This window comes from Ambystoma mexicanum, chromosome 9, assembly GCF_040938575.1.
Source record: "Ambystoma mexicanum isolate Mex_15411 chromosome 9, UKY_AmexF1_1, whole genome shotgun sequence".
NCBI classification, from domain to species: Eukaryota; Metazoa; Chordata; class Amphibia; order Caudata; family Ambystomatidae; genus Ambystoma; species Ambystoma mexicanum.
In genome coordinates, this window is record NC_090931.1 from 1,530,522,744 (window position 1) to 1,530,549,671 (window position 26,928).

The following is a 26,928-nucleotide window of genomic DNA, read 5'->3' on the forward strand; positions in this document are numbered from 1 at the left end:
TTGGAAAATACACATAGCCAAAGACACAGAAAACAGAAATTACCAGACAAACATCCGGGCACATACCCGTGTATGAGTTGCGGTAACTGTAACAATGTGATAAAAGTGATAACAAGATACCAATAATTTAAGTACAATAATCACCAAATTATACCACCTCACTGTGGTTATTAGGGTGTGCAGCCCACACCGCTGGCCTCACGGCCAAGGTCTTTCTTCTTGGATTATATAGTGCTACATCACAGAGGCACTCTCAATAGTGGGTATGCACCCCAAGTTTAACTAACAGTGATATACAATTGATTCAAATTCACATTCGAATACCAAGGTTGTGCAAGCTCATCCCCAATCAAGGACCTGTGACAATAGCCACCCCAGCAAAGCGTCTGGTGGGAGTGTGGAGTACAGGGACAGAGGTGCATGTTAGAGCACAATGGAGCGGTGAGGAAGGCAAGAAAGCAGAGCATGACACTGTGGTGAGGAGGTGAAGGAGCAGTGAGAAAGCAGAGAGGGGGGGAGCGCTTAGAGGAGGTAATGGAGACCAAAGAGAGGAAAGAAGGTGCAGGAGAAGAAGGGAGCAGAGAGCCGAAGGGAAGTGTGAGGGCCAGGGGTGTTGCTAGGTCTGCAGTCTGCCTCCAGATCTCCTGACTTCACTCACACTTAGCCCTGCCCTCGTTTCCATCATGTTTTAAAAACAGTCTATAATCGTGGCTCTGTGCTCTCCTTAGCCAAGTAATAAATAACAAGTATCAGGTTTGCTTTACTCTTGATGAAAAGTAAAAAATGCCATGCCACAATAATGCAGATGTGCACATCTAGTGTCAGCCTGCATATAATTTCTAAATGTGTCAGCAAACATGATAAGTAATATGACATGGCTAGACTGGCCTAAATTAATAGTGCCTCTCTGCATTTACTTTCGTAATGTGGCATGACATTTTTGACATGGCATCAAGGGTAAAGTAAACATGATGAGGGTTATTATGTGGCTAGACTGGCTTACATTGGTGGCTCCAATCTAGCAAAATATTATTTGTGTGTCATGCCATCTTTGTACTTTGCATCAAGGGTTAAAGTAAATTTATGTGTGATCTTGGTATAGCCATCCTGGATATGCTTTTTTTCTGTGGCATGGCACTTTGAGTGCCTAGGAGTCCTTATATGGTAATAGGGGCATATTTTAGGGAAGTCTGCATGAACATGTATGGGCACAGCCAGCATGAAAAGGTTTTATATACTGGCGTTTGTTGTGGCAAAGGCATCATGAAAAGGTAGCAACGTACCGGCTCCTTTTCCGAACCGCCATACTACAACAATGCCGATACGGTCCACGGATCCCAGGGCAAGCCTGACCTGTTGGGTTTTCAGGCCCCTACCGGCATGGTCGTCACTGAAGCACCGGCACCAGTCCATCATGCTTTTCCTCATCCTGGACCCTTGTGCTTCTTCCTCTTTGGAGTTCCTCATGCTTTTCTTCACTGCAGTCTTGTGCTCTTCCTCATCCCAGTCTCTTGTGCTCTTTCTTGTCCTGGGCCCTTGTGCTCTTCCACTTCTCAGTCCCTTGTGCTCCTCCTAGCCTTCTGTGCTCCACCTCATCATATGCCCTTGTGCTTTTTCTCATCCCTCATGCTATCACACATTCCAGTCTCTCAGGCTCTTCCTCTTTGCAGTGCAGCATGCTCCCTCTTGTCCCAGTCCATAAAGCTCTTAATTGTCCTGGTCTATAGTATGATATGATGTGATATATGATAGCTTATTTATATAGCGCCTATACACACTGTGTTTCAAAGCACTTCAAGGGAAGAAACAAGGGAAACTACAATGACATTCTTATAGGCCATGAACAGTAAGGATGTGAAAGTAATCTTCATTGTCATAACATGATCTCTCATACTCTTCATTGTTACCCATGCCGCAATCCCTTGTGTTCTTACTCCTCGTCGGTCCCCATGCCATTCCTCATTGCGGCACCTCATGCTCTTCTTCTTTGCCTTATCTCATTGTCTTCATCATTGAGGTCCCTCATGCTTTTCTGTGCTGTGGTACCTTGTGCCCTTCCTCATCCCAGTCCCTCATGCTGTTATTCGTCAAGGGCCATTGTGCTCTTACTCATCCTGGTCTCTTACGCTCCTCCTCGTCGCCGTCCCTCATGCTCTTCTTCACAATTCCTCATGCGCTTTTTCATCACAGTGTCTTATACTCTTCCTCACCCTAGGCCCTTATGCTCTTCTGCACCCAGGTCCTTCCTGCTCTTCCTCATAACCCTCCTCTCCTCCTTTGATTCCGCCGCCCGACCAGTGAATACCGGAGTTCCACAAGGAGCGTGCTTATCAGCCCTCCTATTCAACCTCTACATGTCCACCCTCCCGGGATGAATCCGCTCGCATAGTATCCTGTACTATAACTACGCTGATGGCACCCAATTCATCTTAAAACTCCTCAACTCAAACCCCAACTGTCAGCCCGACCTCTCTGCCTGCCTCCTTGACATTGATCGCTGGATGACCACCAACGACCTCCTCTTAAACCCCACTAAAACCGAAATCATGGTGTGCGGCAACACTGAGCTTCTTCCCCACCCTCTACCATGGCCAACATCCATGGGTAATCCACCAACCACTCGACCACAGTAAAAAACCTTTGATGCACTCTCGACTCTGACCTAACCCTCTCATACCAAATCAACAATGTCTCCAAGTCCTGCCCTTACCACCTCAAAATTCTTAGGTGCATTTTTCTGTACCTCTCCTTTCCCAACAGACTCGCCGCTGTCCAATCTAGTGTAATGTCAAGACTGGACTATGCCAACTCCCTCTACGTCGGGGTCCAAGCATACCACCTCATCAAACTACAAAGAGCACAAAACGCTGCAGCCAAATTGCTTCTAGCACTTGGCCCAAGAGATCACACCTCTCCAGCCCTCAGAACTCTCCACTGGCTCCCGGTTTGACGAAGGGTGACTTTCAAAACCTTATGCATCTCCCACCGAGCAATGCATAAAACCGGACTTCTATACCTACAGAACAAACTAAAACCCTACCACCACCGTGCACTCTTAAGATCGAGCTCTGGCCTCCTCTTAGTGATACCAAAAACCAACTCAATCAGGTTAGGAGGATCATCATTCTCAGCCTTGGCCCCCACCCTGTGGAACTCGCTTACACCCCGCATTAGACTCACCGAAGACTACATGTCATTCCGCAAACTACTGACAACATGGCTCTTCTGTTAAAAAAATCGACGCTTGGAATAAACGGAGTAAATAGCCACAATAAACAGACACCCAAGGTTGTGGAACAAAGAAAACAAAAGAGCAAAGAGTGTTGATCGAACAGATTGAAAGACTAAAACGAATAGTGTAACTAAAACGAATAGACTGATTGGAACAAATGAAGTGGATGGAACGGACGAAGTGGATGGAATGGACGGATTGGATGGAACGGACGGATTGGATCGGACGGATTGGATGGACGGTTTGGATAGAACGGACGGATTGGACGAAGAGAATGAAGTGATGAAGTGATAAAGTAGATGGAACGGATGAAGCGGACGAAGAAGACAGAACGACTGCTATGTACCTGTATCTCCTTGTTACCCTATTCATCCGGTCGCTTTATATACGTATGCAGCTATGTACATCCCCTGTCCTGCTCTCGTGCCTGACAGCAAGCGCTTCACTGCTAAACCACCATATCACACTACTACACTTACTCTCTCCAATACACCATCATTCAACTAGAACACAGCTATGCTATAACACATTCGACCTTGCTGTTCTCATACTAACATGACCCCACGAACACCTCATCATCCTAATAAAACAGAGCTAGCTGAGCATATTCCGGCTAGTTTAGGCGTCTCCTCAGGCCTAACGCAGCCAGAACTCAGTCTGAGTGTCCACCCTCCAGACTGAACACATCCAACTGATTTCCTCAGCACCACACCTACCGCTATGAAGCAGCTATCATCCAACAACCACACCAGCTGCACACATATCCGGTGCGCCCAGGCACCATACCACATTCTCTCTCTCTCTACTGACTCAAACTGCGGTTCCCGAGGGCATTCAACCTACCAGCCCTTTGAGGTCATACCAATGATACCTAAGGCGCTATATAAATGCCAAGTAACATAACATAACATCCCACTGCTCTCTTCTTCATCCCAGTTTCTTATGCTCCTCCTCGTCGTCGTCCCTCATGCCCTTCTTCACAGTGCATTTTGCTCATCTGCACCCGGATCCTTCCTGCTCTTCCTCATCCCGGTGCTCTCTTGCTCTTCCCCATCCTGGTCCCTTACGCTCCTCCTCGTCGCCGTCCCTCAAGCCCCTTTTCACAGTTCCTCATGCGCTTCTTTGTCACAGTGCCTTATGCTCTTCCTCATCCTGATCCCTTACGCTCCTCCTCGTCCCCGGCCCTCATGCCCTTCTTCTTCACAGTTCCTCACGCGCTTCTTCGTCCCCTTGCCTTATGCTCTTCCTCATCCTGGGCCCTTACGCTCTTTTGCACCCAGATCCTTCCTGCTCTTCCCCATCCCGGTTTCTTATGCTCTTCCTCGTCCTGGGCCCTAGTGTGGTCCCCTGTGCTCTTACTCAGTTTTTCCTCATACTCTTCCTCATAAGTCACATGTGCTCTTTCTCATTGCGGCCCGCTCATGCTCTGCCTAATCAAAACACCCCATGCTTTACTTAGCCACATGTTTTTCTGATGCTCTACCTCACCCCTGGCAATCCATTGGAAATGCCTCCTTCAGCTGTTAATTGAGGAGTCATTTATATTTTTGAAAAACGTAGTACAAAAAAAGGCATGAAGTCAATTTCACCTGTTCTAACGTTTTTATTTTACTCTACGTGTCGGCAAATGCCCAATATTGCATGGCAGGGATGCAATTACAACACCAAACACTCCTGACTCACAATAATTAAACACAATGTACTCACCTGTGGAACTGCTGGTGCTTTCTTTTCTCTCACTGTCCTGATCACCAATGCAGGTAGTCATTCCATCCTCTTCTATGCAGAATTCTGTTACAACACAAATAATACATTACTAGACATGGCACTAAGACATACTACACAGTGAGGGCTATGGTAGAAAGTCTCACACTGCCGAGAAGAGATGAGGGCAGCTGGGGAGTCTAAAAAGATGATACAAAGCCCCCAAGTGCATGTTCTGTGCATGTGGCAATGTGGCATCACAGGCAGTGCACTCCTGTGATTCTCACTAATTCCACAGCTTTGTGCCTTCTAAGGGTTGGCTGCCCTCAATGTCCTGATCCTCACTACAATAGGTCACTTCAGCCCCTTTTATGCTGCTACCAAATGAGACTAAACATAAATGTAATGTAATGATAAAGGCAGTGGTAGTAGAAGTTAAGTTCACCTCCAGTTCAGTGACACAGAGCAAAGCTCGAGGCTGTCACTTCTCAGAGATGCAACATCGTAGTGGTAGAGAAGCGGGTCTTGCATTATGTGAGCACAATATAATATTGAGAGCGTTTGGCTATATTGCCCCAACGCTCTAATCACATGGATGTTAACCTGCGCCAGAGCGATGTTCTCTAATGGGGGTGAAATGCTTCTGTTGTTGAGAGCTGTGTGTCTTGGACTGGTAAAGCTTTGCTAAAAGGGTTCTGCCCTTTTAGATAATTACATTAATCTCATAATGAGCAGAAATGCAAGTATAGCATGTAATGGCTGTCTTCCCAGAGATTTGTGGCTCTGAACTGGGGGCAAACCTCCATGGCTGATTCTTGGCGATGCTGTGCGCTGTGTGGCTTGTGAGCTGAAATGGCCACTTCCACTCTCCCATCACACGTTTCTATTTTGCCTCTTTGGAGCCACCATAACACTGGTGAAGCTTGACGGCCACAGGGAGAATTTTCTCCAAGGAAAAATAGATTACATTTCTATCGAAGGGTTGTAAATTTAGATGCCATGGATCAGTGCCAGCAGATACAGAGATATTTAGTCACTCTGGACATGTTGATCAAAGGGTCCCACCAGGAGTGAGAAGTTGCACAGAGAATACCCTGCTCCCATCTGTTGGCCCATGATCAGCGGCTGGATACACAGAGAATCAATACCCCTGCACGCGACCATCAACATCTGATTCAGGCCTGCATGCAGATTGAATATCTCTATCACTCTAGACATGCTGATCAAAAGGGTCTGACCAGAAGCGAGAAGTTACACAAATGCACAATCACCATGCTCCTATATATTAGCCCATGATCAGTGGCTGCAGATACACAGAGAATCAATACCCCTGCACCCGACCATCAACATCTGATTGAGGCCAGTAGATCCAGAGAGAGTCAATCACTCTAGACATGCTGATCAAAGGGTCTGACCAGAAGCGAGAAGTTACACAGAGATTACCCTGATCCCATCTATTAGCCCATGATCAGTGGCTGCAGATACACAGAGAATCAATACTCCTGCACGCGACCATCAGCATCTGATTCAGGCCTGCAGATACAGAGAGATTCAATCACTCTAGACATGCTGATCAAAGGGTCTGACCAGAAGCGAGAAGTTACACAAATGCACAATCACCATGCTCCTATATATTAGCCCATGATCAGTGGCTGCAGATACACAGAGAATCAATACCCCTGCACCCGACCATCAACATCTGATTCAGGCCAGTAGATCCAGAGAGAGTCAATCACTCTAGACATGCTGATCAAAGGGTCTGACCAGAAGCGAGAAGTTAGACAAATGCACAATCATCATGCTCCTATATATTAGCCCATGATCAGTGGCTGCAGATACACAGAGAATCAATATGCCTGCACGCGACCATCAGCATCTGATTCAGGCCTGCAGATACAGAGAGATTCAATCACTCTAGACATGCTGATCAAAGGGTCTGACCAGAAGCGAGAAGTTAGACAAATGCATAATCATCATGCTCCTATATATTAGCCCATGATCAGTGGCTGCAGATACACAAATAGTCACTATCCCTGTACGTGACCATCAGCGTCTGATCCAGGTCCGTGGATTGTTAGGCGATCCTCGGCACATCAGGCCTCCCCACATCGGAACACTGCTCACATTCCCCCAACTTCTCCACCCCAGCTTCGAGGCTCAAGGGATTCGGTGAACCCACAGAACCGAAAACACCGTACCTCCTTTGGTGTACGGGCTCGATTAAAACCTTTCCTGCATTGGCAACTGCCTTGGAGAATATATCGCAGAAGGGGCGGCCTTACGTCATCACGTCGGTCATGTGATACAGTGTGGCGTTCCTCACGTGATCTTGGTGGACGTCACATGACCCAGAGACGTCACATGACCCAGGGACACACAGTATAAAGAACTGAGAGGCAGGACGATCATTGCTTCTCAGCTGGCTTCGGACCCTGTTTGGCGTTACTACTTGCTCCTTGCTACCTCGACCACGGAACTCAATCTTGGACTCTCTTGGACACCCCTTTGTACCTTTGCTTGGAACTGTTTACTTGTTGCCGGATTTTTTGGACTGCACATCGACTTGTCTTTGGATCATCCCTGAGTATCTTGCTGTACTCCTACGCCCAAGCCAAGCCCTATCTTACAGGTGGCCTACCCGTATCCACGCTTACCTGCGGTTCTACCACTCCGGGGACCGCTGTATCTTGTTGAGCCTCGAACCTCCCTACTAGGTTTCCTGGGTCTCCCTTACACCAGATAGGTAAGACACTTTAGATTCTTTTGTTTACCTGCTGTATTGTGATTGCCTGGTGCTTAACCTCCTTCCTTCTTGACAGCAGCATCGGTGTTCCAGAGGCTCCGTGGATCTGGGAAGACATCTCTCACCTGTGGCCTCAAGGGTCGCACAGCGGGTTTCTATTTGTTCCCCTGTGCGTCACTTGGGGACGGAGGTCTCATCGGTCTACACGACACTCAAGTCAGAACAGACTGAGAAGCCGTATAGTCGTGTTAGACGATGCAGGGATCCACGGACGAACCCATAACTGCTTTAGTTCAGGCAATTACAATATTAAGGGCAGATATGGCCGCCGCGAACACGGTGATCCATCAAAGGTTGGACACCATACAGAGCGTTCAACACTCCCTTCCTGCAGACCCTGAGTTTGGAGATGGCAGCTCCTCCACTACACCCCCTCCCTTGGCTACTTCTACAGTCCCGCCTCCAATAATCCTCCCGACTCCTTCCCCCCTGGCTGCTCCTGAACGCTACCAAGGCGATCCCAAGAAATTCAGAACCTTTGTTAACCAGTGCAAGTTACATTTCTTATGCAGGCCTTTGGCTTTTCCCACGTTCACTGCTAAGGCCGCCTTCGCCCTTTCCCATTTAGCTGGAACAGCTGCCGCTTGGGCTAATCCCCTGTTAGAGAACAATAGTCCAGTTCTTTATGACTTTGATTTGTTGATCCTAGAAATGTCCCGAGTATTCAATACCCGACACAAGGCACAGTCTAGGGATCTGGAGTTGTTGGAATTGACTCAGGGCAAAAGGACTCTGATAGATTACATCACCCGGTTCAATCAGCTAGTTGCGGAAACGTCATGGCCAGAAAACAAGCGGGCGGTGGTCTTTTATAGGGGGTTAAGTAACACCATGAAAGACGCCCTAGCAGTGATCCCTACTATGCCTACTCAGTATCAGGAATTGGTTGATCTCGTCCTGCAGGTAGATGCACGACGATCGGAGCGTAGAGCTGAATTGGGGGCCTCTTCCTCTCCTACTCTTGTTAGTACTCCCGCTTCCAGTACTGAAGAACCTATGCAAGTGGGAGGATTACGCAGTCCTATCACAACATCTGAGAGGGAACGTAGAAGGGTAGATAATGCATGCTTTTATTGTGGCACCACTGGACATTTCGTGAAAGAGTGTCCTCGACGTCCCAAGAAGAGTCAGGTTTTTCGGGTGGCTCGACCTTAGAACCGGAGAACAGGTCGAGTGTCCCTTCATCTTCTCCGGGTATCCCTCTTGCCTTTGCTCGTGTTCAACCCATCTCCGTAAAGGCTACTCTATGTCCTTCTACTGGCCTTCTTCATGCAGTCAATATCATTATTGATTCCGGTGCCACTGGTAATTACATAGATATTGATTTGGCCCATACCCTCAATCTACCCTTAGTGGTAAAAACACGACCGGAACATGTCCAAGCCGTAGACGGCTCCGCATTGGTTTCTGGTCCTGTTAGACAACAAACTGCACCCCTCTTGTTGAACATCCAAGACATACACACAGAAACCTTAAGTTTTGATCTGATCACCGCACCTCAATTCGGTATCATACTAGGGATACCCTGGTTACGTGAACATAATCCCCTGATCAATTGGCAAGCAGGCACTGTACTCTTTGAGTCCGAGATTTGTCAGAATTATTGTCTCCCGGTCCATCAAGTCCCTGACACGCCCTCTCGGTTCTTGGGAGCCTTAGCACAACTCACACTGACCGCTGACGATCCAGAAGTCATACAGTCCCATACTGTTGGGGGGTTGATGTCTGGGATTCCGCCAGAATATCGGGCTTTCGAATCAGTTTTCGATCGAGGCTCGTCTGAGGTACTTCCTCCACATAGAACATATGACTGCCCAATCGAATTGCTTCCCGATTCCACTGTTCCTTCGGGCAGGATCTACTCTTTGTCTCCTTCGGAGGAACTGGTGTTAAAAGAATATGTACAGAACGCCCTGCGTTTAGGACACATCCGCCCCTCCACTTCACCAGCGGCCAGTCCTATCTTCTTTGTACCCAAGAAGGAGGGGGATCTACGTCCTTGTGTGGATTATCGGCGTCTTAACGCTATCACCAAGAAGGATAGATATCCCATCCCGTTAATTACTCCGCTCTTAGATCATTTAACACATGCTTCCATTTTTACCAAACTTGATCTACGCGGCGCATACAATTTAGTACGCGTTCGCGAGGGAGACGAGTGGAAAACTGCTTTCTGTACTCGTTACGGCTTGTACGAATATCTTGTCATGCCCTTTGGCTTATGTAACGCCCCGGCCACGTTCCAACGATTCATGAATGACATTTTCAGGGATATTCTGGATGTGTACATGGTTGTGTATTTGGACGACATCCTGATCTTCTCTCGTGATCTTGATGACCATGTAAAACACGTCCGAGAAGTATTAACCCGTTTAAGAAAACATTCCTTATTTGCCAAACCTGAGAAATGTCAGTTCCATAAGACCTCTGTTGAGTTTTTGGGTTTTCACATCACCCCTGGGGCGTTATCCATGAACGAGTCTAAGGTCAAAGCAGTCTTAGATTGGCCAGTACCTCAAACACTCAAGTCCTTGCAAGCCTTTTTAGGATTCGCCAACTTTTATAGGCGTTTCATTTCTTCCTTTTCTACGATTGTAGCCCCACTCACGGCCCTGACTAGTCCTCGGGTACCATATCAGTGGCAGAGAGAACAGCAGGAGGCTTTTGATACTTTGAAAACCGCCTTCACTACCGCACCGGTACTCCAACATCCCAATCCTGATCTTCCGTTCATAGTCGAGGCAGATGCCTCTTCCTTTGCCCTCGGGGCGGTACTGTCACAATCATGTCCTAATACGGGCAAATTACATCCAGTGGCATACCACTCCCGTAAGTTTTCCAGTAATGAGTCTCATTATACCGTTACGGAGAAAGAACTCTTGGCTGTCATGGACGCGTTCCGTGTTTGGCGTCATCATCTTCTGGGGGCTAAACATCCCATCACAGTATACTCCGATCATCGGAATCTACAGGATTTGGCCTCTTTAAAATGCATAAATAGCAGACAGGTCCGATGGCATCTTTTCTTTTCCTCTTTTGACTTCCGTATTATGCACCGTCCTGGAACGGCACATGGGAAGGCGGATGCCTTGTCACGTTCCCCAGGGGGGGGGTCCAATTGCCTACATTCCCTGACACTGTTCTCGGAAAGAGTCATGTGATTTGTCTATGTACTCCCTCATTGTCACTGATGGACTCGGTTCGGTCCTGGACTAGTAATCATTCTGACCAGTTGCGAGAATGGGACCCAGTATATTCTGATGGACTGCCGTTCGTACATGAACGCCTGTTCCTTCCCACACCTGACACACGTAATCTGGCCCTTGAGTGGTCTCATGACGCTCCCTTTAACGCTCACCCCGGACAAGAGCGCACTTTAGATCTTCTCAAGCGTTGGTGTTGGTGGCCTTCTATGAGGCGCGATGTAGAATGTTATGTTAGATCATGCGCAGTATGTGCTCAGGCTAAACATCAAAGGGGTCGACCGATTGGGTTGTTCCTTCCGCTTCCGGTACCTCCCAGGCCCTGGCATACGTTGACGATGGATTTCGTTACTGATCTCCCCAAGTCGAAGGGCTTTGACTCCATCTGGGTGGTGGTGGACACGTTCACTAAAATGGCCCGTTTTGTTCCTTGCAAAGGTATCCCTTCGGCTCCTGTATTAGCGGAGTTGTTTTTTGAACATGTGTTTATGCTATTCGGCCTTCCTTCGGTCATTATATCTGATCGAGGGTCACAGTTCACCTCTCGGTTTTGGAGATCCCTGACGAAGCTATTGGGCATTGATACCAGGTATTCTTCGGCCTATCATCCTGAGACCGATGGACAGAACGAAAGGACGAATCAATCTATGGAACAATACCTTCGTTGCCTTATATTGCAACATCAGACCTCTTGGTTGGCCGCTTTACGGCTTGCGGAGTTCGCATATAATAATGCGGCTCATTCAGCCACTGGTTATTCCCCTTTTTACGCCCTCTATGGCCAACATCCCAAGGTCTTGCCGGTCCCTGATGCTTCTGGTTCTGCGAACCCTGCGGCCTCGACATGTCTTAGGGATCTTTCTGCCTTACACGCTAGCACAGTGGTTCATCTCACTGAAGCAAAGGCTGCTATGAAGGCCCGTGTGGATGGCAAACGTCGGGCTGCTCCCCCTCTGGTGGTGGGTTCCAGGGTCTGGTTGTCTTCACGTCATCTTCGCCTAGTGGGTTGTCGGAAGTTGCTACCTCGCTTTGTCGGTCCTTATGTGATATCCAAGGTGGTGAATCCGGTGGCTTTCCGTCTAGTGCTTCCCAGCTCTTGGCGCATCCATCCTGTGTTTCATGTCTCCCTCCTCAAACCTTGTCCCGACTCTGTCCGTCTTCGTACCCCTGTTGCGCCGGTGTCCTTGACCTCTCCTGATGTTTTCGAGGTGTCGGCCATTTTGGGCTCCAGATGGTTTAGGGGTGGGATCCAGTATCTGGTGGATTGGAAGGGTTACGGCCCGGAGGAACGTTCATGGGTTTCCGCCTCTGACCTGAACGCCCCTCGCTTGGTAGCCCGTTTCCATTTAGACCATCCATCCTGCCCACGGGGTCGTGGGCCGTTGGGGAGGGGCTATGTTAGGCGATCCTCGGCACATCAGGCCTCCCCACATCGGAACACTGCTCACATTCCCCCAACTTCTCCACCCCAGCTTCGAGGCTCAAGGGATTCGGTGAACCCACAGAACCGAAAACACCGTACCTCCTTTGGTGTACGGGCTCGATTACAACCTTTCCTGCATTGGCAACTGCCTTGGAGAATATATCGCAGAAGGGGCGGCCTTACGTCATCACGTCGGTCATGTGATACAGTGTGGCGTTCCTCACGTGATCTTGGTGGACGTCACATGACCCAGAGACGTCACATGACCCAGGGACACACAGTATAAAGAACTGAGAGGCAGGACGATCATTGCTTCTCAGCTGGCTTCGGACCCTGTTTGGCGTTACTACTTGCTCCTTGCTACCTCGACCACGGAACTCAATCTTGGACTCTCTTGGACACCCCTTTGTACCTTTGCTTGGAACTGTTTACTTGTTGCCGGATTTTTTGGACTGCACATCGACTTGTCTTTGGATCATCCCTGAGTATCTTGCTGTACTCCTACGCCCAAGCCAAGCCCTATCTTACAGGTGGCCTACCCGTATCCACGCTTACCTGCGGTTCTACCACTCCGGGGACCGCTGTATCTTGTTGAGCCTCGAACCTCCCTACTAGGTTTCCTGGGTCTCCCTTACACCAGATAGGTAAGACACTTTAGATTCTTTTGTTTACCTGCTGTATTGTGATTGCCTGGTGCTTAACCTCCTTCCTTCTTGACAGCAGCATCGGTGTTCCAGAGGCTCCGTGGATCTAGGAAGACATCTCTCACCTGTGGCCTCAAGGGTCGCACAGCGGGTTTCTATTTGTTCCCCTGTGCGTCACTTGGGGACGGAGGTCTCATCGGTCTACACGACACTCAAGTCAGAACAGAGATACAGAGAGAGATTCAATCACTCTAGACATGTTATCAAGTGCCGGTGAAGATGGAGGAATACCAAGCAAGCCTGTGTAATCCAAATGATCAATTGACCTTATCATGAGTTCAGCATGATCTCTCACTGTACAAATGGACGTGTGAAACGCTAAACTAAAGAACATCTTTGTCTATGTATGTGTAACCGATGAATGGGTCAAAGCAAATGGTTATAGCGTCACACAAGAAAAACAAGCTTGTAATCACTCACACTCGGAAACCTAAATAATCAAACACATTAATCAATTCAGGGCCTGGGAGGAGGGGTCACTAACTCAACCTCCACCCCACAAAGTGTTAACTTACCAACCATGGCCAGCAAAGTGTAAACTCAGAAACTAACCAGGACTTGGGTAACCTGTTGATTCAGTAACTATAACCTATATGTGTCAGCTACCCAACTAACAACAACCAGCAATATATGAACTCGGCGACAAAGAACACAACCTGCAGTCTGTCAACTCAAAAGCGAACAATGACCAGCAATATTTCAACTCACAAACCAACCAACCTAACTAACTATTACCAGCAATCTATCAAATCACTAACCAACCACAAACCAGAACGTAGTAAACCCCAGTACCTGACCAGAACCTCCAAGTGTCAACTTCTTTGCATATATCAAATGTTTAAACAAGTGACAAGTGCAGATATCACAGCTCTGTTCCTTCACCTGTGCCGAAACGGTCATTTCTTCCTCTCCCTTCTGTTTCACAAGCGCTTTTCGAGTGGTGGTTTTCTTCGACTTTTACGCTCAATTTCCCCACTTCATCGTAGATCCCATCACCTGTGGTATAAGCACAAAATAATGTGTCATTTCTACTCACAGGAAACAATGCCCATCCTACTTTTAGGGTGAAGTTCCACTTGAGCTGCCTCCAGCAATCACTATCCCCCAATCGTCCTTTGTCCGAACCCCCACTCTTATTCTGCCTCTTTAATTCAGCAGACTAAATATGTTCTGTCCCTGGCCTGACATTGCCCCTCCTGCTGAACACATTCCTTGTTGTCTGTTTTTCTATGTGTGCCCTGAGGCCTGTGGGCATTTGGCACGTTATAAAAATTACAAAATAAAATAATCTCAATAAATACCTACAAACCATTTATGGGCCTCATCACAAGTTGGGTGGTATCCCGGCAGTAAATGCGCAGGAATACCGCTCAATGTTATTAGTGTTACCGCAACTTGGTCTGGCGCGAATTACAGTGGCGTTGTTAGTCCCCATTTATTCAGAGTCCAAAGGCCTCTATAGGGCTTTTTGGAGCTATTACCGCCACGGTAATGACGCCAGTGGTAATAGTACCAAAAATGGGTGTAAAGGGGTGGTTTTTACCTCCAGCACAAAGCTGGAGATAAAACCTCACACTTTCTGCCCAACCGCTGATGAGGCCCTTAGTTTTGAGGAACAAACAGAGGACCTCATCCTGCATGTGCACCTTAGAGAATGTAAGACATACAGCCAATTATATTCCTGGAATGGATACTTTCTCGGTCACACTGGAACAGGGGTTTTTCTATTCATAAAATAATAGCCTATCAAATCTGGACATTGGCCCTAGGCCTCTACACTCACTGCACCCCTGCTACATTTCCTGCAAGTACGTCAATGTGGGTAATGCAATGTACCATTGCATTACCGCTGAATTACCACACCGACATACTACAAGTTTGGTGGTGAGGCGGAAGAAAAGCCTCCAGCAAAACGCTGGTGGTAATTCTGCCACCTTACCGCCATAACATTATTGCCAGAGGTAATTCTGCCGAAATCCCCATGGAGTTCTATGGACTCCATAGATAGGGACTAACACTGCCATACCACCACTTGTAATCCAGCGGTAATTCAGCCCGACCAAGTGGCAGTAACTGTAATTCTGTTTGGCAGTATTCCGGTGGATTTACCACTGGAGTACCACCAAACTTGTAACAAGGCCCATATTCTTTCCAGCTCTCCGCCTGTTCCAGCTTTCTCAATTTCCCCAACTAACATAAATCTAATCTCGTGCATCAAGCTTTCCTCTTCAAAACACCTGCACCGGACATCCTCTTACTACCACTGTTGCAAAAACTACAATGCTAATATAGTTCATATAGTATTGTGACTTCTCAACACTGCGCCAAATGAGAAATGAGCACAACAACTTAATCGGTTGGCATAGTTTTTAATTTTTAGATTTTCTGATTGTTATTTTATGGTGCCCTTAAGTTGACACACGTGTTTCGGCTGAGCCCAGCCTTTCCAAAAACTGAGCATGGTCAAAAAAAAATGTGTTGTCCAATTGGAAGAGCCAGCGCACATTATAGAACAGATCTGAAGCATGGAAATGAGGGATCTAACCCAGGATATGCGAGACTACAAAACATTTTGACCATGCCCAGTTTTGAAAAAGGCCGAAACACGTGTCAACTTAAGGGCACCATAAAATAACAATCAGAAAATCTAAAAAATTAAAAAATTAAACCATGCCAACCAATTAAGTTGTGGTGTTAATTTCTCATTTGGCGCAGTCTTGAGAAGTCACAATACTACAGTAACTACCAGCGGTTTCTGGCTATACCCGCTTTCTTAACAAGACGCAACAAATTATTAGTAAATAAGAGTAACAAGTGACAGTCAATCAAATGAAATAGGCATATAGGCATATAGAGGAATCGCCGGCCGAACAGCTCATATTAAAGCCAGCCTTTGTTTCTGTAATCTAGTTCATACTCTCCTCCCTAAAGTCCAGGAGGGGCCTCACACCCACAGTGCTTAGATGCCATTAAATAACATACCAACCACTGAGTGTAATAGGGTAGCTGGGCATGACCAAATTAAAGTGATGCACGAATGAAACGCCACAGTCACACAACACCACAGTGCAATGCTAAATTAAAAGTGAAAAACCATTCTCAAAATTAATCTCCTGGCCACTATTGGTACAAAAGAGCCTCTCTCTGGGAATGAATGTTAGCGCTACCTAATTGTCTAGCTCTCAAAATCAAAGCAACAAATGATTTCATTATTCCAAGGGACGATGCGTAATAAGCATCAACGTGTGCACTTCGAAGCAACTTCATTCACTAAGGTGCTGTCACTCACTGTGAATCTCCCATGACTATCCCCAGGCAATCTTCTACCTCGGCTGCACACTCACTGTGCATCTCCCATGACTGTCCCCATGCATCCATCTACCCCGGTTGTCACTCACTGTGCATCTCGCATAAGTGTCCCATGCATCCTTCTATCCAAGCTGTCACTCGCTGTACATCTCCCATGACTGTCCCCATACATCCTTCTACCCTGGCTGTCACTCACTGTGCATCTTCCATGACTGTCCCCATGCATCCATCTACCCCGGTTGTCACTCACTGTGCATCTCGCATAAGTGTCCCATGCATCCTTCTATCCCAGCTGTCACTCGCTGTACATCTCCCTTGACTGTCCCCATGCATCCTTCTTCCCTGGCTGTCAATCCCTGTGCAGTCCCCATGCATCCTTTTTCCCTAGCTGTCACTCACTGTGCATCTCCCATGACTGTCCCCATACATCCTTCTACCCTGGCTGTCACTCACTGTGCATCTTCCGTGACTGTCCCCATACATCCTTCTACCCTGGCTGTCACTCACTGTGCATCTCCCGAAACTGTCCCCATGTATCCTTCTACCCTGGCTGTCACTCACTCTGCATCCCCGAGACTGTCCCCATGTATCCTTGTACCCTGGCTGTCACTTATAGTGCATCTCCCAAAACTGTCCCTATGCATCCTTCTAACCTGGCTGTCACTCACAGTGCATCTCCCAAGACTGTCCCGATGCAACCTTCTATCCTGGCTGTCACTCACAGTGCATCTCCCAAGACTGTCCCCATGCATCCTTCTACCCTGGCTGTCACTCACAGTGCATCTCCCAAGACTGTCCCCATGCATCCTTACAAATAAGAGTTTGACCTCTACACCAATGACACTTAGTAAATAGATGTGTTGTCAGATTTAATCTTTTTCATTATAATAACTACAGCCATCATGCTCTCTTGCAAAAATCTAAGAACACCGGAGACTGTACTTTTCTTCACCTCACTATCATTGTGGGCCCTGAGACCCTATAATGTCTTGCCCGAGGCGTCATCACTAAGGGGGAAAAATCGGTAAAAGGTTGCCACATCAATACTATGGCGTTGACAGACTAATACAGAGAGCCACCAGCTAAAAAGGACAGCTGGAATAACCTTTTCTTTCATGCCATACAAAATGTAAAATGTTAGGTAACGTTAGGAATCTGTGTTTCCATTCATGTGCACATGTAACAAGTGCACAATAATGGGCCACACCGTCAACTGCATTGATGACCAAATCTGAGCACTTCAAAGCTGCTTTTAAAACTCCATCAAGTAAGTGTCTGGGGTCTTGCATGGGGAAGGCCTTGAAATCGGCATTGCCCTCAGATAGATCCTCACGTAACCTTTTCATATAACTTGCAGAATCACTGCAAATGCACACTAAATCACCCCAATCCTTCCCAAACATGCTCAGGACTTTCTGGAGTAATGCTGCAACTGAAACTGCATTGCAGGTTTCAACCACCTCTAGGGGCCTCATCAGGTGTTGGACAGAGCAGCAGAAATGCAGTGGTAACGCTTTTACCGCTCTGCCCAATCCTGCATTTGGGCAAAGCTGGAAGGAAATCTCTAGCTTTGCGCCCATTTCCGGTGCTGTTACCGCTCGTGGTAATAGCACCGAAAACCCTATAGAGTCATATGGGCTCTTAACAAAAGAGCACCACTGCAACTCGGGATCTGGGACAAATTGTGCCAGACCAAGTTGCAGTAACGCTAATTGCGCTGGGCTGTTTCCTCATGCAATTGCCGCTGGGATATCGCCCAACACATGATGAGGCACTAAATCTGCCATTATAGACTCTTACTAGAAACTCCCAGATTCAGACTATCTAAAGCAGGTGGAGCAAGCTTCCCTTTTAGAGCTGCCCGTGCCTGGAATGCACTCCCTACTGCATTAAGAGTTGATCAACCCTACCCTAGATTCAGACGTAACGTGAAAAGCTGGCTCTGGAGCAATGACACCTACTAAACTGTTCCCCTGCACTAGATCCGGGATCACTGCATATAACCACCATGATATTCCTGAAACCTGTACAATATACTATCTCTCCGCATCCTGCGTGATGCGATGTACCCATATCTTGTATATTTGTACTGTCAACACTGTAAGTAATATGTAATGCATCCACTGTATATATCAACTGTATGTAACCAAGCTTAAGTATTCTTGTTACCGCTGCGCCTGCTACCCCAAGGTTTGGAGCGCATTATCAAATAATAAACTAAACTAAACTATAGTATGGCACACACATCCACGTTTTGGATCAAACACAAAACATGAAGAGGACTGGCACTGCTGCATCGCCATGCAGCTCTGTCGATTCATCGAAACTGAATGAAATGTTAACTTCGCCTTGCACTGACTGTGATGTGGCCAATGTCTGCCATAAAAACCTCAGGTAGGTATTTCTCGTACATCTCAGTGGATCTGGGAAACGTTGTAGCTGTTTGGGGCCGTCTGCAGAAGAGTTTACCAATTGGACCATCTGCCTGGGCAAGCTGGTTCCAGCCTGCACTAAGGTGTGTGCAAATTCATGTGCCACATCTTTTTATTCATCACGTTTTCTTTTAAAACGCATCAGTGTCTCCGTAAGGGATATTTGGCACAGACCACTTACACATTTTGATGAATCTTTCAACTTTATGTGGCTCTTTGAAGACACATACTCAGCGATTCAGCTTGAAGTCGTTCCATTTACTAATGAAATTGTTACTCTGCAAGCCTTGCAAATTAACAATGTATTTCTATTGAGTTGTTCTACTGTCAAATCATTGTGTTCCTGCGCATAATTCTCAGCGGTCTTGGTTTTGCGGGCATTGCTCAGTGCCAGAGAAGCCTACTGGAACAATTACAAGAGGACCTACTTAACTTAAACTCAGTAAAAGCATGGCACTACCATGGTCATTCAAATTCAGTCCCAGTACTTTCCCCTGCAACATTTGGTCTTCAAGTCACATTCTCTCACCCCATTTTTGTCTGCGGTTTGGTGCCAAAAATGCATTGCGTTCCCTGCTATTTATATTAATAAATAATAAAATAAATAAAATACAGTTTTAAAAAAAACATTCGACCTCAGCCGACCCGACAATGTTCCCTGATGATGAGACATAAATCCACCAAAGGAACGTATTTTGCTACTGTCTTGTGCGGCTATAGAAGAGCGGTAGTGCAGTAAATTCACAGCAAGCAGGGCATGGCTGGGCCAACAGGCCGGACATACTAATCGAAACCTACCTTGGGTGAATTTAGATGTCTCGTGTTGGGCCCCTTCAGTCCAGTGACTACTACTCCGATTGCTTAATGGCAACCCTATTAACTCCAGTTGGAAATTCGATTTATTTGCTGCAAAGGAAAAAAATACATTAATATAACATCACTGGCTGGTGGTAAAGAGTCCCAGAATATCAAACAGTATACATGGCTGTTTATATACTCTTCCCTGCTAGCAGACAATTAAACCCCAGCTAGCAATTTCACTTTCATCCATGGCTGAAGAGGGTCGCTCTCTCTCTGTCTTCTCTCTTCTCTCTTTACGTAGCAGCCTTAAAGGGATGGTCTAGTAAAAATTTGTATTTAAAAAATAGATAGGCCACAACTAGCATCCTCTGTTTTAAAACTTCCTATGTAAAATTTTGAGCTATTCAAGCTCAAAATTCGAAAAAGCAAGCATAGGGGCGCAGCCATTTTGTGAAATGGAGGCCCTCCTGTGCTGGCTTTTGCTTTTGCGGCACTAATGAAGGAAAAGCCAGCCAGTTGTAGTAAACAAAGTCTACCCCTGGGTGGCTTTCCCTTCATTAGTGCCGGGACTCGGAGGACGCGGACCGGAGACCAGAGCAGGAAAGCTGCAGCTGAATCTCGGTAAGTGCTATTTATTTTTTTCACAAAAAATAAGCACTAGCTGCGGTTTTTTTTCTAAGTTTTCCGGGCTGGAGGAGCCCGGAAAACTTAGAAATAAAACCGCAGCTTTAAAAACATTGTATTTATGTTTGCGGTCGCTTTTGAAGCGACCGCAAACATAAATACAACATTATTGTGTTGGAAAACGCTGCGGTTTTTCTTTCCAAGTTTCTCAGGCTCCTCCGGCTCGGAGGAGCGTGAGAAACTTGGAAAGAAAAACCGCAGCGTTTTCCAACACAACCGCGTGTGTTTCTGCCTGCTGTGGCTATCACTGTGGGTCTCCGGAGCTCCCAGGGGAGCACCGGAGACCCAGAGTGAAAGCCACAGCAGGCAGAAACACACGCGGTTATGTTTACATGCCCCGTAGTGTTTCTACCTGCAGCTGATTTCCCTTTTGGGGCTCTCGGGCTCCCCGTGGGGAGCCCGAGAGCCCCAAATGGGAAAGCAGATTCAGGTAGAAACAACGCGGTTGTTTTCCGTAATGCCGCGTTTTTTCTGCTTGAATCTGCTTTTCCATTTGGGTCTCTCGGGCTCCCCACGGGGAGCACGAGAGCCCCAAATGGAAAAGCAGATTCAGGCAGAAACAACGCGGTTGTTTTCCGCAATGCCGCGTTGTTTCTGCCTGAATCTGCTTTACCATTTGGGGCTCTCGGGCTCGGAGCCCGAGAGCCCCAAACGGTAAAGCAGATTCAGGCAGACACAACGCGGTTGTGTTGGAAAACGCTGCGGTTTTTCTTTCCAAGTTTCTCAGGCTCCTCCAAGCCGGAGGAGCCTGAGAAACTTGGAAAGAAAAACCGCAGCGTTTTCCAACACAATAACGTTGTATTTATGTTTGCGGTCGCTTCAAAAGCGTCCGCAAACATAAATACAACGTTTTTAAAGCTGCGGTTTTATTTCTAAGTTTTCCAGGCTCCTCCAGCCCGGAAAACTTAGAAAAAAAACGCAGCTAGTGCTTATTTTTTGTAAAAAAAATAAATAGCACTTACCGAGATTCAGCTGCAGCTTTCCTGCTCTGGTCTCCGGTCCGCGTCCTCCGAGTCCCGGCACTAATGAAGGGAAAGCCACCCAGCGGTAGACTTTGTTTACTACAGCTGGCTGGCTTTTCCTTCATTAGTGCCGCAAAAGCAAAAGCCAGCACAGGAGGGCCTCCATTTCACAAAATGGCTGCGCCCCTGTGCTTGCTTTTTCGAATTTTGAGCTTGAATAGCGCAAAATTTTACATAGGAAGTTTTAAAACGGAGGATGATAGTATTTTTTTGTTTTTATGTGGCCTATCTATTTTTTAAATACATTTTTTTACTAGACCATCCCTTTAAGTTTTCTTGCTGGCCAAAAGGTTTTCAGTAATCATGGACATTTTATACCTTACAAATAAGGTAGCAGGCGCCCCTCTCTCGAAAGAACAAGGCAGGCAGACTCGGACCTCGGCAATTCCAACCTGAACGAGAGTACCACCAGCAACCCCATACACATGTTTCACCCTTGTTGGGGATCATCAGTGAGGTGAAGCTGATGCCTGGGGGCAACCAGACGTGGTCTCCCTCTCACTGTGCTTAGAGAGGCATCAGCTTCACCTCACTGATGATCCCCAACAAGGGTGAAACACGTGTATGGGGTTGCTGGTGGTACTCTCGTTCAGGTTGGAATTGCCATTGCATTTCGGTGCTGGACTGCCCCTGGGCAGGACAAAGACTGATGTGCAAATGGATATTTCCCATCTGTGAAAGGCACAGTGAGTAAAAGCAGTGGCTGCAAACTCTCAAGTGGTTAATAACCACTGAACAGGTTATCAAATCTGTTCTTTCGAGAGAGGGGCGCCCGCTACCTTTGCAAAACTATTTTTCAAGGAACCTGGGATTGGTAACCCTAGGTCTCCTGGGGGCAACCAGACGTGGTCTCCCTCTCACTGTGCTTAGAGAGGCATCAGCTTCACCTCACTGATGATCCCCAACAAGGGTGAAACACGTGTATGGGGTTGCTGGTGGTACTCTCGTTCAGGTTGGAATTGCCATTGCATTTCGGTGCTGGACTGCCCCTGGGCAGGACAAAGACTGATGTGCAAATGGATATTTCCCATCTGTGAAAGGCACAGTGAGTAAAAGCAGTGGCTGCGAACTCTCAAGTGGTTAATAACCACTGAACAGGTTATCAAGTCTGTTCTTTCGGGAGAGGAGCGCCCGCTACCTTTGCAAAACCATTTTATACCTTAGCTCACTGTCTCCCGAGCCCTGGTTCTCTCGAAGCTGGACTACTGTAACAGCCTCTATCTTAATCTGCCTGCCTCCACTCTCCGCCCTCTGCAACTCATCCAGAACAGAACTGCGCGACTTGTCCTTGACCTCAAGCCCAGGGATGTAGTGGATATGTTTAGAGAGACAGGGGAAGAGAGGGAGGAAGCTCTGTTTCTGTTATCCCAAACAGCACAGAAAATGTTTATGTTTATGTTTATTCATTTATATTGCACGCCAGACCCAAAGGTATGAGGGCGCAGGAACAGCAAGGATATTCTCAGCTTAAAAGAAATAAAAGAACATACATGGATCGTTTGCGATCTAGTTCATTCACACCTAACCAACATCCGAAAATATAACAAGGGCTTGTACGGCCCTAAAGCGGATACTAACTCTTTTTCAATAGGACAGAAAGTATTGGCGTTACTCCCTACCACCGAAAATAAGATGTTGTCCCAGTGGCATGATCCATATGAGGTCATAGAACAGATTGGCCAATGTAATTATAAAGTGTCCCAGACAGATGGAAGGCCAAAATCCCAGATGTACCATATTAACATCTTAACAGAATGGAAGGAAGATCCGGTAGAGTCTTCTTCAGTAGTGATAGCCAGTTTCTTAACTAAAAAACTGGAGAAACATAATCTAATTCCATCTGACCTTCTCCTACCCCAACAACATAACATTCAAGACCTCTTAAACTAGTTCTGGATGTTTTCAGTGAGGAACCAGGAAGGGTTAAGGGCATTTTTCACTGCATCCGTGCCCCACTTGGAAAAAAAGTGAATTATTTTTTATTTATTAATTTATTAATTTTGCATTTATAAAGCGCACAACGACTGGCCACCACGGGGCGCACGGATGTGTCCTGCCTTCGTGTGAGCTCCAACGCCTCAGGTCCTTGAGACGAGTTGAGCCCCCGTCTCGCGACAACCCCGGACATAAAATAAGGAGCTGATTGATGAAGACCCCCCCCCCCCCGACACCCAGGAGAAAACGCGGACAAAATCGGATACGGAAAAGCCGAGAAAACGCCGTCCGAATAAACGTGCTTCCCAGAGCACGTGAAGTGAAAGTGAAACTTGGGCCGAACGACGCGGCTACCCAGCGGTGGCCTTCATAATAGACCGAGGCCTGGATAACCGACACGCGCAGTCCTCTCCCTGACATCCGATTCCACTCATTTCTCCACGTTTGATTGTGTGAGCTCTCCCGTGGCCACGCAGAGGGAGCGGAAATTGCAGAGAGAGCCCCCAGCGAGACTTCCAGCACGCTGTGTCACCGGAGACCGGCGGTAACCTGCATGCAGATTCAGGTGAGGAGCCTCCCTGCAAGCCCACGGAGCTGCGAACTTTGTTAAGCAGCGCTCTCCAAACGTCTCCACGTGTGCATCATCACACCGGCGGGCGCCTGCGATCCATCTGCTCGCGGCTTCCTCCGCGGGAGGTCCGAGTCTGCGTGCCTGAAGAGGGGACGATAGTGGCCGAGGTGCCCATCCACTATCATACACTGGGCCCCAAAACCCGCCAGAGCCCCCATTAGAGTCGCGTCCTGAGTGCTCCCACATAGGCAGCGGGCCCCCCCTGGTGAGGGGGACTGGCCGTGGCACCTCAACGCATACTCCAACAACCCTGAACTGAGGAGGCTGACAACGCCTTGGCGTGCTATAGCAACTTGGTGTTTAAATGCCTTCACTTAACACGCTGACTCAGCCCCTGACCCCTCATGCTGATTAATGAGGAGAGGTGCGACACCCCATATTGAAGAAAATCATAACCTCCACATTGAGCGGCACCAGGCAGCACACCACCCTGAATTGAAAGTCCTAAGTGGTGCGCCCTAAACGTTCACATATCAGCACGACACGAGACCTCGCTGGCCCATTTATGGACACCCCTGTGCACCGCACTCCACTACTGCCCTGTTGCCACATGCTCCCCCCTACGGGAGGTAACTGAGGCCTGCAATCTCTGAGGCTGCCAATATACGACAATTTCCGCACGAACTGAGAACTGGAACGGGACATCATTGACCCTCTCCCCCTACAGGGTACAATCTCAGGCGTACTCAGAGGACTGGCCCTTTGGCTCTGCAGAATGTTCACTGAAGACCCCATTGGCCTCACACCGAGCCGCATGTAGGGCTAAATATTGGAGACTGCCCTGTTCCTGAGGTCCTACGCAACTCCAAAGAGGGTAAGGCCCCCGATCCAGGGGCGTGTGCCTCCTCTGATCCCGGACCCATTTTATGGACGTACAACACAAGCTAGCCAGATTCGCCCCATCCCCCCGTTCACCCGAAACACAACCACCATGTCCACAGATACCTCGGAAGCGGGTGCTGCTGCTACCAAAGGGGATATCGCCGCATTACTAAGTGAGATAAAAAACATGGGGGCCAACCTTGGTGGTAAAAATCAATAAAATCACCCAGAGAATGGACAGCTTTGAGGAAAGGCTGGAAGGTGTCGAGAACAATCAGGCCTCGATTGACACCCTTGAGACTCAAATGGACATGAAGATATGAAATATTGAAAAAAGGGAGGAGGAGATACGGCTCAAAATGGACGATTTAGAAAACAGGGAAAGAAGGAATAACCTACGCTTTTTTGGAATTCCGGAGCGCGAGGGTGACACCGAGAAAGATCACAAAGACACGATCCACGATATCATAAAAACTTTAACAGCGGATGAACAAATTGACGAACCCAAAACTGAACGAATACATAGGGCGGGTTGACCGCCTGGCGGCCCTTGTTCGGTCCTGGCCAAATTCCACCGATATCAGGACAGAACTAGGATCCTTGAGAAGGCCACGTTGGGAGGCCCACTCACAATGGGAGGTGCTCAAATTACAATTTTTCAGGACTTATCCTCACTCACCTTAGCACTAAGACGCCTCTGCAGCCCCTTGACGAAATGGCTCAAAGAACAGGGCACACGGTATAGATGGGGATATCCCTTCTCGCTCACCTTCGGGCACGGAAGCAGGAAAATCGTCCTTCGATCAGAGGAAGAAATCAAAGACTGCATCGCTGACCTCCTGGGTACGGATCCAAGAGATAACGAAGGTGGTGAAAATGAACGGGCTGGAATGCAATGGGAGCAACAGGGCCCTAGGCGAAAGAGAGTGAAAGGTTCAAGGAAATACAGACGCCCCAACAACACGCCCGACAGTGGAAAAATGAAGATATGTCTCGTGATTCCTGTGAATCGACACATTGATATCAACGCCTGAATCATGGGACGCTGACCTCCACAGAGACTGAGATCCAGGAAGATTAGCGACACGGGGGTCGCCGGATGCGGAGCATCCCTCTGAATCAAGAGGGGATACGAACTTTCGCAGGAGGACCCTGGGAGTGCACGCAACGTTACGCTTCTGTATGTTTATTGTTGTCAATGTTGAAATATATGATGTTGGGGGGCAGGGGGGAATGAGATAGGGGCTCACCCTTAGGTTAAGATGGTATGTTTGACTGGGACCGCGAGGCAACGGTCCCCACTGATGGTCCGGCAATGGACTGAACACTGTCACCAAGTCCGTTTTGGACGCCCTCAAAAGCTGCTAATACAGCACCCTCAGTTCCTGGGCTCACCCGAGCGCCACCAACTGTGGAGGGATAGGGGGGAAGGAGGGAAGGGGTAACAGACACTTGGGGAACGTATTAGAATCATCTGGACTATGTCAATATACCAAAGACAATGTAACACTAGGAAACCGCATACTCCTCTGACCGCTGAGAATGAGCAACCCCTCCAAAACCTGCCATTGATGGCAGCATCCGACAAGTCTAAAGGCAGGGGCCTCCTCAGAATTGGGACCATTAATGTGAAGGGATTGAACTCACCAACTAAGAGGTCACTGGTGCATAGAGAATTTCACAGATCCGACATATACATTCTTCTCCTCCAGGAGACGAAATTTGCAAAGGGAGAAGAGCGGAGCATCCTGGGGAGGCATGGAGTTTTGGGGCTCTGGTCCACTCAGGAAAGGAGGGGTCGGAATTTTACTCAAGAAGGGAATTAGATTTGAACTGGAAAAGACATGGTCTGATGTAAGTGGACGGGCCCTCCTGATAAGGGGGAAAATTGCGCAAGTCAAGGTTACAATTGCCACTGTTTACTCTCCCAACAGTGGACAGGCCGCATTCCTTGGGAAGACGATCCCTAAAATAATGCTAGAAGCTGCAGGACATATTATACTGGGAGGTGACTTTAACCAACCAATGGATAGACCCGTCCATAGACTGTAAGCAGGTAAACCGGAAACGAGAAATCAACATAGAGGAGACCATACTGAACTGTCCACCATTATGGAACTATACGAACTAAAAGATGTGTGGAGAACTCTGCACCCCAGAGAAAGTGGATTCACCTTCTACTCGAACCCCCACAGCACATTCACACGTATAGATTATATATTT

General features: G+C 47.7%; 1 protein-coding gene across 3 annotated transcripts in view; it reads right to left on the reverse strand.

Annotated features, from left to right (window-relative positions):
- LOC138489441 (zinc finger protein 554-like) overlaps positions 1 to 26,928 on the reverse strand; it is a 225,915-nt gene that overhangs the window by 44,394 nt on the left and 154,593 nt on the right. For 2 of the 3 annotated variants that reach the window (XM_069617162.1, XM_069617161.1), the window contains 3 exons: positions 19,609 to 19,716; positions 13,952 to 14,065; positions 4,940 to 5,023 (listed from right to left, as the gene is read on the reverse strand). In XM_069617162.1, the coding sequence (XP_069473263.1) occupies positions 4,940 to 5,023; positions 13,952 to 14,065; positions 19,609 to 19,716 (306 nt within the window). The remainder of the gene's footprint in view (positions 1 to 4,939; positions 5,024 to 13,951; positions 14,066 to 19,608; positions 19,717 to 26,928) is intronic. The other variant, XM_069617163.1, reaches the window with a different exon arrangement.